This window comes from Bos javanicus, chromosome 8 (assembly GCF_032452875.1).
Source record: "Bos javanicus breed banteng chromosome 8, ARS-OSU_banteng_1.0, whole genome shotgun sequence".
NCBI classification, from domain to species: domain Eukaryota; kingdom Metazoa; phylum Chordata; class Mammalia; order Artiodactyla; family Bovidae; genus Bos; species Bos javanicus.
This window is the reverse complement of record NC_083875.1, coordinates 22,770,820-22,783,813: the sequence shown is the minus strand read 5'-3', so window position 1 is coordinate 22,783,813 and position 12,994 is coordinate 22,770,820. Positions and strand designations below refer to the sequence as shown.

Below are 12,994 nucleotides of genomic sequence, written 5' to 3'. Positions count from 1 at the left end.
CTGGCACCTTACAATGGCATTATCTGTTTGTGTGAGAGTGCCAAGTGCTGCTTCGGGTGGCAAGCCCTCAGGGTCTGCCACTGGCTGGGCCATGCCCATAGCCTCCACTTCCTCCTCCCCAGCGTGGCACCCACCCCAGGGTGATAGTGAAGACTTACATGCCATATGCCACTGGCTTTCGAGACTTGTGATCTTCCTTCACACATCTTTAGAAGCACTCTGAAGTTTGGCCAAGACAGACAGCTCAGTTATTTGGGACTTTTAAAGACATTTAATGAAGACAGGACTGGGCTGGTTATACCTTAATTTTGAAAGGGGGTGGGGACAGCAGGGGAAGGAGTGATTTAATAAGGCTTATTATTTATAACTTCTGCTCCTTAGGAAACAGTTTTGATTTAGCATAGTCTTATTTTCAGCATGTACAGGATAAATAAACATGCTACTGCTGCTGCTAAGTCGCTTCAGTCTTGTCTGACTCTCTGTGACCCCAGAGACAGCAGCCCACCTGGCTCCCCCGTCCCTGGGATTCTCCAGGCAAGAACACTGGGGTGGGTTGCCATTTCCTTCTCCAATGCATGAAAGTGAAAAGTGAAAGTGAAGTCGCTCAGTTGTGTCCGACTCCTAGCGACCCCATGGACTGCAGCCTACCAGGCTCCTCCGTCCATGGGATTTTCCAGGCAAGAGTACTGGAGTGTGGTGCCATTGCCTTCTCCAAATAAACACGATGGAGCATCAACTAGTCATTGGCTAGGGCTTGTCATGGTTCTAAATTTAGAGTTGCCAAGGCTCTTACTAAAATTCTTTCTTCTTTTGCCATAGGACAATGTTATTTTTAAGGAAATAGGTTAATTTGCCTGTGTGTTTCAGACATGTGCAGGCAAGACTTTGGCCTAAATTGGAGCTTTCTATTGACTTTGAGTCACTCCATTTTGTATACAGTAACCTAGGAACTTTGACCAATTACTTGGGAAATGTGTAAAAGCTGCCAGTGTTAATAATTTGAAGAGGACTTCCGTGGTGGTCCAGTGGTTAATAATCTACCTGCCAATGCAGGGAACATGGGTTCGATCCCTGGCCCGGGAGGATTCCACGTGTCGCGGTGCAACTAAGGCTCTGCACCACAATGAGCGAGCCCGCGCTCTAGAGCTGGTGGGCTGCAACTACCGAAGCCTGCACGTCCTAGAGCCTGTGGGCCATAACAAGAGAACCCACCTCAATGAGAAGCCCAGGCACTGCATTTAGAGGAAGCCTGTGCACAGCAATCCAGACCCAGTGCAGCCAAAAGGATTAAAAAAAAATAATTAGAAGACCAGTTAAGCACTTATATATTGTGTTGGGCACTCCTTGCCATTTATTCCTTGGAAGTGTTGCCCAGTCGTGTCCAGCTCTTTGCAGTCCCAATGACTGTAGCCCACCAGGCTCCTCTGTCCATGGGATTCTTCAGACAAGAATACTGGAGTTGGTTGCCATTTCCTTCTCCAGGGGATCTTCCTAAGCCAGGAATTGAACCTGCTTCTTCTGCACTGCAGGCATTCTTTACTATCTGAGTCACCAGGGAAGTGGAAGTGTATTCCTTAGCTCATTTAATCTTCACAGTATCTATGAGTTATATTATTACTCCCATATCACTGATGAAAAAACTAGGACATAGGGAAGTGAATTCTTGTCAGTACTTTAATAGTTTAAAGGACTTTTTTTCAATTAAACAGGAATGTTTAAGCACAGAGTAAGAGAAAAATGAAATTAGATTAAATATACATTATTAGACACTAGAAAAAGTGATCAAACTTTTAAATAATGTTTCTAAACTCATATATGGCCTTGCCTCTAAAGGGTGCCAAGATAAGTTTATCTCTGGATAGAAGAAATCAGCATAGCTGCATTCTGTTTTTTATTGTATGTCTTTAGAGAGGCAGCAGGCAAAGAGATTATGAAAGTACCTTCTACTCCAGAAAAGCTTTCACAAAAGCCCTCAGGTTTTATATAGAAGAGCAATGAGAATCGGTTTCTCAGGAGCTTGGAAACTTCACTCTGCACATCTCTGAGACGTGGATGAGGAGGGCGCCTTGTGTTGCTTTGAAGGTTAAGAGCTCAGACTCAAGCCCACATTCACAGTCCATGATAATCTATTAAAGCAGCTAAAAAGTGAGATTAAAGCATGTAAACAAATGCCTGGTGTAAAGAAAAAGCCCAGTATTTGCTCTTATTGCTGTGAGCTAGAGGTTGGGTGGGACAGAGCGTTATGTAAATAGATGGGGAGCTAGGAAACTCCCTTCTGTGATCACCCAGGTTCTCTTTGAGGGCCTGCAGGTACTGGGTATTTATAGTAAGAATCTTTTAAAGTAGCAGGGAAGAAAAAATAAAGCTTAGCTTCTGTTTGTATGTTTTGAGTTTGGTTCTTTCTGTTCTAGGTCCTCATAGAGACTGCTAAGAAGTTAGGACTCCGGTGCCACTCAAAAGGGACAATGATCACCATTGAGGGACCTCGTTTCAGCTCCCGGGCAGAAAGCATCATGTTCCAGACCTGGGGGGCAGATGTTATCAACATGACCACAGTTCCAGAGGTGGTTCTTGCTAAGGAGGCGGGAATTTGCTACGCAAGTATCGCCATGGCGACAGATTATGATTGCTGGAAGGAGCATGAGGAAGCGGTAGGTGGAATTCTCTTTGGTACATGTATGGCCTGGGTTTCCAAGTGCCATGAGAGCCAGTGACAGAGTGTCTTAACTTTTTGTTTCTATTACATTAGTTCCAGAAAGTGCCTTTATACCAAGTTTTAAAGTCAGCTTTTGATACATTATCATTAGGTGTTACCAGATTTTTTTTCTGTAGTTCCCATTGGAAGAACAAAATCTTCATAGAGAATGAAAGGACACTTAGGCAAGGATCAACAGGGAAGAGTACATTGCAAACATGTAGGTGTGTTGGGAATCTTACTGAGACTCAGCTCTTACATTACAGATAAAGACTCTTGGTTATAAGTTCTTTATGCTCCTGTTTATTATGTAGCGGGGAAACCTATTAATGTACCTTTGCTGGTAAGAGGATTCTGTATTCATGTCTAACCTGCCATGGATGGGTACTGTGCTTGGTATAAAAATACAATAGCAGACAGACAAGTCCATAAGGAGCTAACATTTTGGGTTTTGAAGGAACTGGGTAGAGGTCAAACAAACCAGTGTGAGAAGGCTCGGGGTTATATAGAAATAATGCGGTAGGATACAGAAGTACGTATCGAATGGGCCCAACCAAATACTTGACATCCAGGAAGCCTGGCTTAAGTGTGATGGGAAAGAGGGCCATGCTGGAGAGGTGAGGAGGGGGAAGAGGGAGGCAGGGCCGTGTAGACTATGTAAGGATTTCAGATGGGAGGTCAGTGAGGGTTTTGAAGCAGAAAAAAACATCAAGATCCAGCTGGTATTTGAGGATAATGGGCCACTGAGGTCAGGCTTCCAAAACAAATATGTCCTTTGTGGAAAACTTCAAAACATCTACAAAAGTAGAGTTTAGTGTAATGAACACCCCAGGTGCCCATCACCCAGCTTTCCACAATCATCAGCCGTGCCAACTCTTGACTTACTTATATGCCCCTATTCAGTTTTCTGCCCCCTACCCTTATGATTTTGAAGTAACTTTTTCTAAAAGACCTCTCTTTTAAAAATAATTTTTTTAAAACCACACCATCACTGTTGTACAAAAAAATTAGTGATATTAATTCTTTAAAATCAAATGTCCAGACTTGTCACATTTTCCCTCCTGTCTCATCATTTTTAACTGTTCAAATCAGGATCCCTTATAATCCACACATTGTATTTGAATGATAAGCCTCTTAAATCTTTAACCTAATATTCTCCTCCCTTTTCATTGCTTGCATTTTACTTGAAGAAACCAGATCATTTGTCTTGTCATTTATCTCATCTTAAAAAGAGAAAAGGACAAAACTGCAGCCAAGAAATTTTGAAGGAAGGAGTATGGCAGTGGCTGTTCTAGAGACATTTAGGGGAGGTGACATCTTCTCCAGGGGGACTGTAGCACCATCTCAGAGCTGCTTTTTCACCATCCAGTTTCATGTAAAACAGGCTAAGATATTCTAGCTGCCTCTCCATCCATGGGTATGGAGTTTAGGTCATGGATGAACACAGATTCTTTGAGGATGTTTGTTAGTTAAGAGATTTGCAAATCCTGACCCAATGTAGTCTCTGACTTGGCAGCTTTGGTCACCTCAGTGGCAGCTCTGCCTCATGATGTTGAGAAGTTGCTTCCAATTAATAGGAGACTCCAGCCTCTGCCACTCCCCGAGAGTAGACTGCTTCCTGCCTGTGGCTTTCTGCGTGGTTTCATAACATTTGTCTCCTTTGCAGAGCTAATGGTGCTTTCATTTAGTAGGCCACATGAGGTTTGGAAAACAGTCAACTGGAGCTACTTCAGTTAAAAGCAAAAAAACTAAGCTCTGTGTAAGTGGTAAGGCATGAAAGCAAATAATGTTAAATCCCACAAGGAAAGCATAGACAAAGATGGCATCATCTCAGTCAGCTATGTGTGTCATTGTGCTTTAAACCAGATGTGCAGCCTGGCACAGAAAAAGGTTCTAGAGTTGCCTAACCCCTTCTTCAAATTCCCATTGTTCTTTTTACTTGTAATATTGGGTGACTTCTTTAACCCTTCCACATGAGTGGGGGGTGTTAATTACATTTCTGACCTTGTAGGATTACTGGAAGAATTAAACATGATAAATACGGAGCCAATAGTACAGTACTAGGGCTTCCCAGGTGGCACTAATGGTAAAGAACCCGCCTGCCAATGCAGGAGATATGAGACACAGGTTCGATTCCTTGGTCAAGAATGTCCCCTGGAGGAGGGTATGGCAACCCACTCCAATATTCTTGCCTGGAGAATCCCATAGACAGTGGAGCCTGGTGGACCACAGTCCGTAGGGTCGCACAGAGTTGGACACGACTGAAGTGACTTAGCACGCACAGTATAGTACTGGCCCCTAAGAGGGTCGTAGTCAGATGATAGGTGTGATGGAATGGTGGAGGGATGTAGTTTCCGAAGAAAACTCTGGAGATTTAAGCTGGATGTTGAGTGAGAATTTATTGTGAGAAAGCAGAAAGGACTTTCTGGGTGGAGCACAGCAGCAAAAACACAGAGGAAAAGGAGGTCAGAATCTGTATAGAAATAGCAGCCACAAAGAATGAGGAAAAGAGTAAAATATAAAGCAAATCTCTTGGTTGTTTCACGACGCTGCAGTTGACGTTGCCTACCTGGCAGGCACCCAGCTGGCTGCCTCCTTCTGCTGTGATCCCTCCCACAGTGATGGCACTCCTCTCTGCTACGGTGCTTATCATTTTGTTGTAAACACATCTCCATATTGTGGGAGGGGTCTAGGAAGGAATAGGAAGGTATAATCATGGTGCCCCTGAATCTTGGGTTTCTTCTAAGCATAGTTAAGCATGACAAGTACTCTTTCTGGTCATCTGTCTTATACTCAACTTCCTTCAGCTTCCTTAGGAAGCAGTTTCAGTCATACACAGAAGCAATGGGGTAAGCTTCCGTGAATGCAACTTCAGTCATAAACATAACAATTTTAAGCCAACCATGTTTCATCTACATGCTGATCCATGAACTTATCTGTGAACATTTTAGGAGACATCTAGCATAACCACATTGCTGTTATCACAGTCCAACAATAATTCCTTAATATATCCAGGCAAAGTTCAATTTTCTAGTTATCTCAAGTAGCGTAAGTGATTTTTTGCTTCCAGGTGTTCTTAAAAGAAACCAGGTCATTTGTCCTATAGAGTTTCCCACAGTCTGATTACTGAAATCATCTCCTTAGGATGGTTTATCCAATTTCGCAGTGTTCTATATTTTCTGTAAATTGGCAGCAGGATCCAGAGATTTGATCTAATTCTGACATCATAATCCACAAGGAAGCTCATGAAAGTGGACTGTTTGTTTGGTTTGGGTTTCTGGTTTTGTGATGTTAACAGCCCATCCATTAATTCACTGGGACTATAAAAATGGTGATGCTTTGATTCCATTATTTTTATTAAAGACTTCTCTAAAGGGAAGTGTTCTTATCTTCTGATTTATCCAGTATAGCAACAGTTTTAAAACTGGAATCCATTATGTGGACATGAGAAGAGCCACAAGCTTTCTAGGCCATGCCAACACATTATACAACTGAAAAGGTTTCTCAGACACCATGTTGAAAACTAGTTGTGCTTTTCAGAGATGTCATTGGATTTCTCTATGACCTCTCCCCTAATAAATGCAGAACTTGGGTTCAAGTTCTTGGGAGTAAACTGACTTCAACAGATCAAGTAGGAACTCAGAAAAAAATGTTCTGTGAAAAGCAGTGGAATTTTAAATTGCTGGTAATGTCCTGTGCTGTTGTTTTTCTAGGTTTCAGTGGACCGGGTCTTAAAGACCCTGAAAGAAAATGCCAATAAAGCCAAAAGCTTACTTCTCACTACCATACCTCAGATAGGATCCATGGAATGGTCAGAAACCCTCCATAACATGAAGGTAAGTATCCTCTCCATCTACAAGCAGACACTTCCATAGACTCTCAGCTGCCCGTTTCTCTAATTTGCATTGGACCCTTGGTCCATCTGTTCATGCATTTTATACTAGACTAGATGTTTTCTACATGTTTTCATGTCATTTACTAGCATACTAACCATAAATGGAAGAGAGATATATTCTGGCTGGTAATGCAAGAGCACTAAAAGTTGAGGTGAAGGAGTTTTATTATCTAGTCTATCAGGTTCTTGACACTGTCCTGCTTTGCAGTGTATCCGTAAATTTTACTTCAGAAGATTGGTAGTGTTTGCTCTGTACACGTATTATACTGCAGACAAGGCTGTTTTCTCTTTGGCTGCTGCTGCTAAGTCACTTCAGTCGTGTCCGACTCTGTGCGACCCCATAGACGGCAGCCCACCAGGCTCCCCCGTCCCTGGGATTCTCCAGGCAAGAACACTGGAGTGGGTTGCCATTTCCTTCTCCAGTGCATGAAAGTGAGAAGTGAAAGTGAAATCGCTCAGTTGTGTTCGACTCTTAGCGACTCCATGGACTGCAGCCCACCAGGCTCCTCGGTCCGTGGGCAGATCTATGCTAAGTACTGGCAGCCTTTAAAGCCAAAACACTGGCATACAATACCAAAATGGTGCCAGGGACTGTTTACTTATAGTTAATGTTGCATCAGACAAATTAAGATAGTAATAAACATGTGGAGGGTTGCAGATTGGTAGCTTTTCAACTCTAGTATTAATTCCCAGAATATGATTTGAACTGATTGCTGAGCTCAGATGTGTGGTTTTTATCTGGACCTCTTGTGTCTCTTGATTAACCACCTTAGATAAGGGGTTGGCTGAAATTGATCAGATGTTACATTCACCTAGTATCCAAAGAGGGTAGCCAGCATATCCAAAGGTCTCCTAGAATACATCTCTACTCTTAGGTGTTAGAGTTGAGAGAGGATTTGAAAAGTTGATAAAAGCCCCTCTCAACCTGAATAACCACCGAGGAACCCTGGAATGACAGCCATTGTTTTAGTGTGATGACAATACTGTGGTAGTAAATGACTGCTGACTGCTGGGCATGGAGGAGCCATGATTTGTAGTTTGCTGACTGCCATAGTATAAAATGCTCTTGCACAGCCCATTTCAAGCTATCAACATGAAGCCACCGGTAAGCTGGGAAGTGATATACATAATGAGTTTTTACAAAGCTGGTACAAGCAGGCTCCAGAAAACCAGTGTAAAATGTCTCTCAGCCTTGAGGACTGGCAAAACCAGGAATACTGGCATTTTGTACTCTGTCTTCCCTGCTGCTGCTGCTGCTAAGTCGCTTCAGTCTTGTCCGACTCTGTGCGACCCCATAGACGGCAGCCCACCAGGCTCCCTCATCCCTGGGATTCTCCAGGCAAGAACACCGGAGTGGGTTGCCATTTCCTTCTCCAATTCATGAAAGTGAAAAGAGAAAGTGAAGTCGCTCAGTTGTGTCCGACTCTTTGTGACCCCATGGACTGCAGCCCACCAGGCTCCTCCGTCCATGGGATTTTCCAGGCAAGAGTACTGTCTTCCCTACTAGATTTTAAATCCATAAGGAACAGGAAACACATCTGTTGGTTTCAGCCTATCTACTCAGGAGATAAATGTTCTTTAATGATAGGTCCTTTCCCTCATGAATTATTTCATCATAATTGAAATATAGGCAACTCTTTTTATATGGATGAAGAAAAAGGGAACAGAAAATCAGTTCTAGGAATTGGAGAATGTCACTTTAAACTAGAAACAGTTACATCTGGTGAAACGTAATGAGTGTAATGCGATTGAACAGTATGACTTTGGCTTATCAAAACAAACACACTGTTGACTGGCAGGAAATGTGATTCATTCTTTTGGTACTGCTGAGGCTGTTACCTGCTGGATGGGATGGTGAGGTTTGGGGTTTGGGTTTTTTTGGGGTTTGGGTTTTTTTTGGTTTTTTGTTTTTTTAAGGTTTCTGATCCTTGGTCAGAATTTTACTAAGCCAATTTGACCATAGCCCCTTGAACTTTCAAAGATAATTTGTCAAGGAATAAATTTATTATTTCAGCTTCATTTTTAAGTAAAAATATTTGGATAGTAGATTGGTGTTCTCTATTCCTTCTGTGAAGCTTCTGAAAGTGTGTGTAAAACGGCATTTTTTTTAAACGGGTTAATATGTGTAGAAGAGAGAAAATGAAGAATTGCTACTCTTGACAAAATTGAGAATCATAGCCTCCATTCTGTAACATATAAGGAATACCACACTAATAATCCCTTATTCCAAGGCAGTATTTTCAGCTCTCTGAATACTGAAGTGTGTATCATTAATTCACTAATTCATTTCAGAATCACTTAGTGAGCACCAACTATATGTCAAGCTATGGTTTACACAGATATGTAAGACGCTGTTATGGAGAAGCTCCTAGTCTATTTGGAGATACTCGCATATTAAAATTTCAATGACATTTTTCAGTGGAATAAGACAAAGGCTAGGGGTTGGTGTAAAAATATGTCCCAGTGGATGTAAAGGGGCAGGGGTGGAGATAAGTGAGAATCAGAACAGTCCTCTGAGATAAACATTCTAAACCTCACTTTACATGAAAGGAGAATAAAGAACGAACAGTTAAAAAAGATTTATGCCCAAAACTCCGTATGTGGTTAATGATTATTAAACTTTCAGTGAACATGAGAATTTTCTGGAGAGTTTATCAAGTATATATCCCATGAGTCCTCACTCTATAAAAATCAAAGTGAAAATAAGCACTCCAGGTGATTATCATGCCCCCAAGCATGAGAATTCCTGCCTGTACTAATTGTTTGATTAATCATAATCTGTGCCTACTTCCTTTCAGAAAATGGCCCAGTTTTCTGTTTTGTTACCAAGACATTAAAACAGCATGGCTGCCCAGGAGACTTCGAAATTCCAGTCCTTTTGGGAATTCCTGCTTGAGAAAACATAGAAAAGATATGCAGCTTTCATGCCCTTGCTCCCCAAGGAAGAAGTGATAAGACATTGCACTCATCAGAGATGCCTTCTCAAAGACTTGGACTGCTTCCAATAATTGAAGGAAAGCAAATTACACTTCCAGAAAAGAAAAAAAAGAAGACACCTTTCACCATTCCCCTATTAAATTTGTAACAATAAAGGTAGTCAGTAATATTCCTGTGCTGCCAAGGAATTTGAAGAAGAAAAGCTCTTAGACTATTTACTGGTGTGACTGTAAGTTGGTATAGTCTTTTTTGAGGGCAGTTTGGTAAAATGTATCAAAGGCTTAAAAAATACTCTTTGTGCTGGTTAAACTCCTAGGAATTTATCTTTAAGGAATTATCAGAGATACATATAAATAATTATGAATAAAGAAGGATGTATAACATAGTTTTCATAGCAAATATTCAAAACAATCTGAATATCTAACAAATGGAGGTAAATCATGGTCAAGCTCTTAATTAGACTGTGAAGCAGCCAACTGAACATCATAGCTTCACATAATGTACAAAAGACATTGTTGCTGTATAATATGGAATGAGGATATGTAAGCATTTTACAATACTGATTTTGTTTTAAAATTCTACATAGTTATGTACAAAGAATAGAAAGAAATATATGCACTCTTCTGTTATTGTATTTGGGAAGAGGGATACTGGATAATTTTTTATTTTATTTTTTCCATTTCTTCACATTTTTCTACAATGAATATAATCGAATAGTGAAGTTTTAGAAATAAAAATGGGATTAGAAAGATCCAGTTCTTGAAAACCCACTGTTTTTGATAATGCAACAGAAGTTAAAATGGCACTGCTAAGAGGAGTTCTGTTTGAGTTCCATCTTTATATTGTTAAAAAGGCCATTAATGACTGTATGGTTAGAACAGTATTTGGATTTGCAACAATGTGAGAAAAGCTGAGTGTTTAATATGGAGCTAATCTTTTTAAGAGACCATATACACACATTATAGTGTGTGAGATATTTTTAAAACTGGTATTTGACTTTTTGTTTCTACACCTTTTCATGATTTGATGAATTATTTTACATGAGTTGAGTTTTTTTAAATAAAAAAGTGGAAGCTTCTTACTGTTTTTTATTCTTAATTTTAAAGGAATGTGGTTTGTTTTCTTATCAGAGAGAGATCATTTTTCCCTCAGAATTACTCCTCACTGTAGTCTGTTACTCAGTCCTTTAGTAATGTATATCTCTTGGCTGTTTAAAGAGAATGTAGAATGAATGTGTTTATGTCTAAGGAATTGTCTTCAAGATAATGAGCTGCTAACTGTAAATAATAAACCAGTTACCCTTCAGCGTTAATACAGAGCTGTCTGGGTTACATGTAAGTATGGCTCTTGGACTCTGATGCAGCATTTCAGCTCTGTGCATGAGACAGCCACAGAGGACGTGATGAATCTGAACCCAGGGTTCTCTGGCTCTGTACACCATGATTGTTTTCACTACCCTGTAATATATGCTATGCCTTACTATCCTTCTTTCTTGGTAGACATCTGAGGATGTCAAGGCCGAAATGTAGGCATTTTTCTTGTTCCTTCAAAAGTACGGTAGTTTCCAAATTCCGTTCAGTTCAGTTCAATCATTCAGTTGTGTCCGACTCTTTGTGACCTCATGGACTGCAGCACGCCAGGTCTCCCTGTCCATCACCAACTCCCGGAGTTTACTCAAACTCATGTCCATTGAGTCAGTGATGCCATCCAACCATCTCATCCTCTGTCATCCCCTTCTCCTCCCACCTTAAATCTTTTCCAGCATCAGGCTCTTTTCAAATGAGTCAGTTCTTTGCATCACATGGCCAAAGGATTGGAGTTCCAGCTTCAGCACCAGTCCTTCAAATGAATATTCAGGACTGATTTCCTTTAGGATGGACTGGTTGGATCTTCTTGCAGTCCACGGGACTCTCAAGAATCTTCTCCAACACTACAGTTCAAAACATGAATTCTTCCACAGTCAGCTTTTTTTATAGTCCAACTGTTACATCCATACATGACTACTGGAAAAACCATACCCTTGACTAGACGGACCTTTGTTGGCAAAGTAATGTCTCTGCTTTTGAATATGCTAAGTTGGTCATAACTTTCCTTCCAAGGAGCAAGCGTCTTTTAATTTCATGGCTGCAGTCACCATCTACAGTGATTTTGGAGCCCAACAAAATAAAGTCTGACACTGTTTCCACTGTTTCCCCATCTATTTCCCATGAAGTGATGGGACCAGATGCCATGATCTCAGTTTTCTGAATGTTGAGCTTTAAGCCAACTTTTTTACTCTCCACTTTCACTTTCATCAAGAGGCTATCTTTAGTTCTTCTTTGCTTTCTGCCATTAGGGTGGTGTCATCTACATATGTGAGGTTGTTGATATTTCTTCCAGCAAACTTGATTCCAGCCTGTGCTTCATCCAGCCCAGCATTTCTCATGATGTATTCTGCATATAAGTTAAATAAGCAGGGTGACAATATACAGCCTTGATGTACTCCTTACCAGTCTGTTGTTCCATGTCCAGTTCTAACTTGCTTCTTGACCTGCATACAGATTTCTCAGGAAGCAGGTCAGGTGGTCTGGTATTCCCATCTATTTAAGAATTTTCCAGAGTTTATTGTGATCCACATAGTCAAAGGCTTTGGCATAGTCAATAAAGCAGAAGTAGATGTATTTCTGGAACTCTAGCTTTTTTGAGGATCCAGTGGATGTTGGTGATTGATCTCAGGTTCACAGTTCACATATTGCTGAAAAAAAAAAAAAGAAATAGCTCAACTGGAATTCCATCACCTCCACTAGCATTGTTTGTATTGATGCTTCCTAAGGCCACTTGACTTTTCATTCCAGGATGTCTGGCTCTAGGTAAGTGATCACACCATCATGGTTATCTGGGTCATGAAGATCTTTTTTGTATATTCTTCTGTGTATTCTTGCCACCTCTTCTTAATTTCTTCTGCTTCTGTTAGGTCCATACCATTTCTGTCCTTTACTGTGCCCATCTTTGCATGAAATGTTCCCTTGGTATCTCTAATTTTCTTGAAGAGATCTCTAGTCTTTCCCATTCTGTTGTTTTCCTCTATGTCTTTACATTGATCACTGAGGAAGGCTTTCTTATCTCTCCTTGCTATTCTTTGGAACTCTGAATTCAAATGGGTAAGTCTTTCTTTCCTTTTCTTCTTTGCCTTTCACTTTTTTTCTCAAAGGCCTTGTCAGACAACCATTTTGCCTTTTTGCATTTCTTTTTCTTGGGGATGGTCTTGATCATCACCTCCTACACAATGTTACGAGCCTCCATCCATAGTTCTTCAGGCACTTTATCAGACCTAATCCCTTGAATCTATTTGTCACTTGCACTGTATAATCATAAGGGATTTGATTTAGGTTATACCTGAATGGTCTAGTGGTTTTCTCTACTTTCTTCAATTTAAGTCTGAATTTGGCAATAAGGAGTTCATGATCTGAGCCACAGTCAGCTCCCCG

General features: G+C 40.8%; 1 protein-coding gene and 1 long non-coding RNA gene across 2 annotated transcripts in view; one reads left to right on the top strand and one right to left on the bottom strand.

Annotated features, from left to right (window-relative positions):
* LOC133252497 (S-methyl-5'-thioadenosine phosphorylase-like) overlaps positions 1-10,839 on the top strand; it is a 46,968-nt gene extending 36,129 nt beyond the window's left edge. Inside the window, exons 6-7 of the mRNA XM_061425145.1 lie at positions 2,412-6,026; positions 6,409-10,839. Coding sequence (XP_061281129.1) covers positions 2,412-2,714 — 303 coding nt within the window. The 3' untranslated portion in view covers positions 2,715-6,026; positions 6,409-10,839. The remainder of the gene's footprint in view (positions 1-2,411; positions 6,027-6,408) is intronic.
* The window catches only part of LOC133252498 (uncharacterized), a 68,572-nt gene continuing 60,879 nt past the window's right edge, over positions 5,302-12,994 (bottom strand). The window contains exon 3 of the long non-coding RNA XR_009737955.1: positions 5,302-5,384. This is a non-coding gene — a long non-coding RNA (uncharacterized LOC133252498). The remainder of the gene's footprint in view (positions 5,385-12,994) is intronic.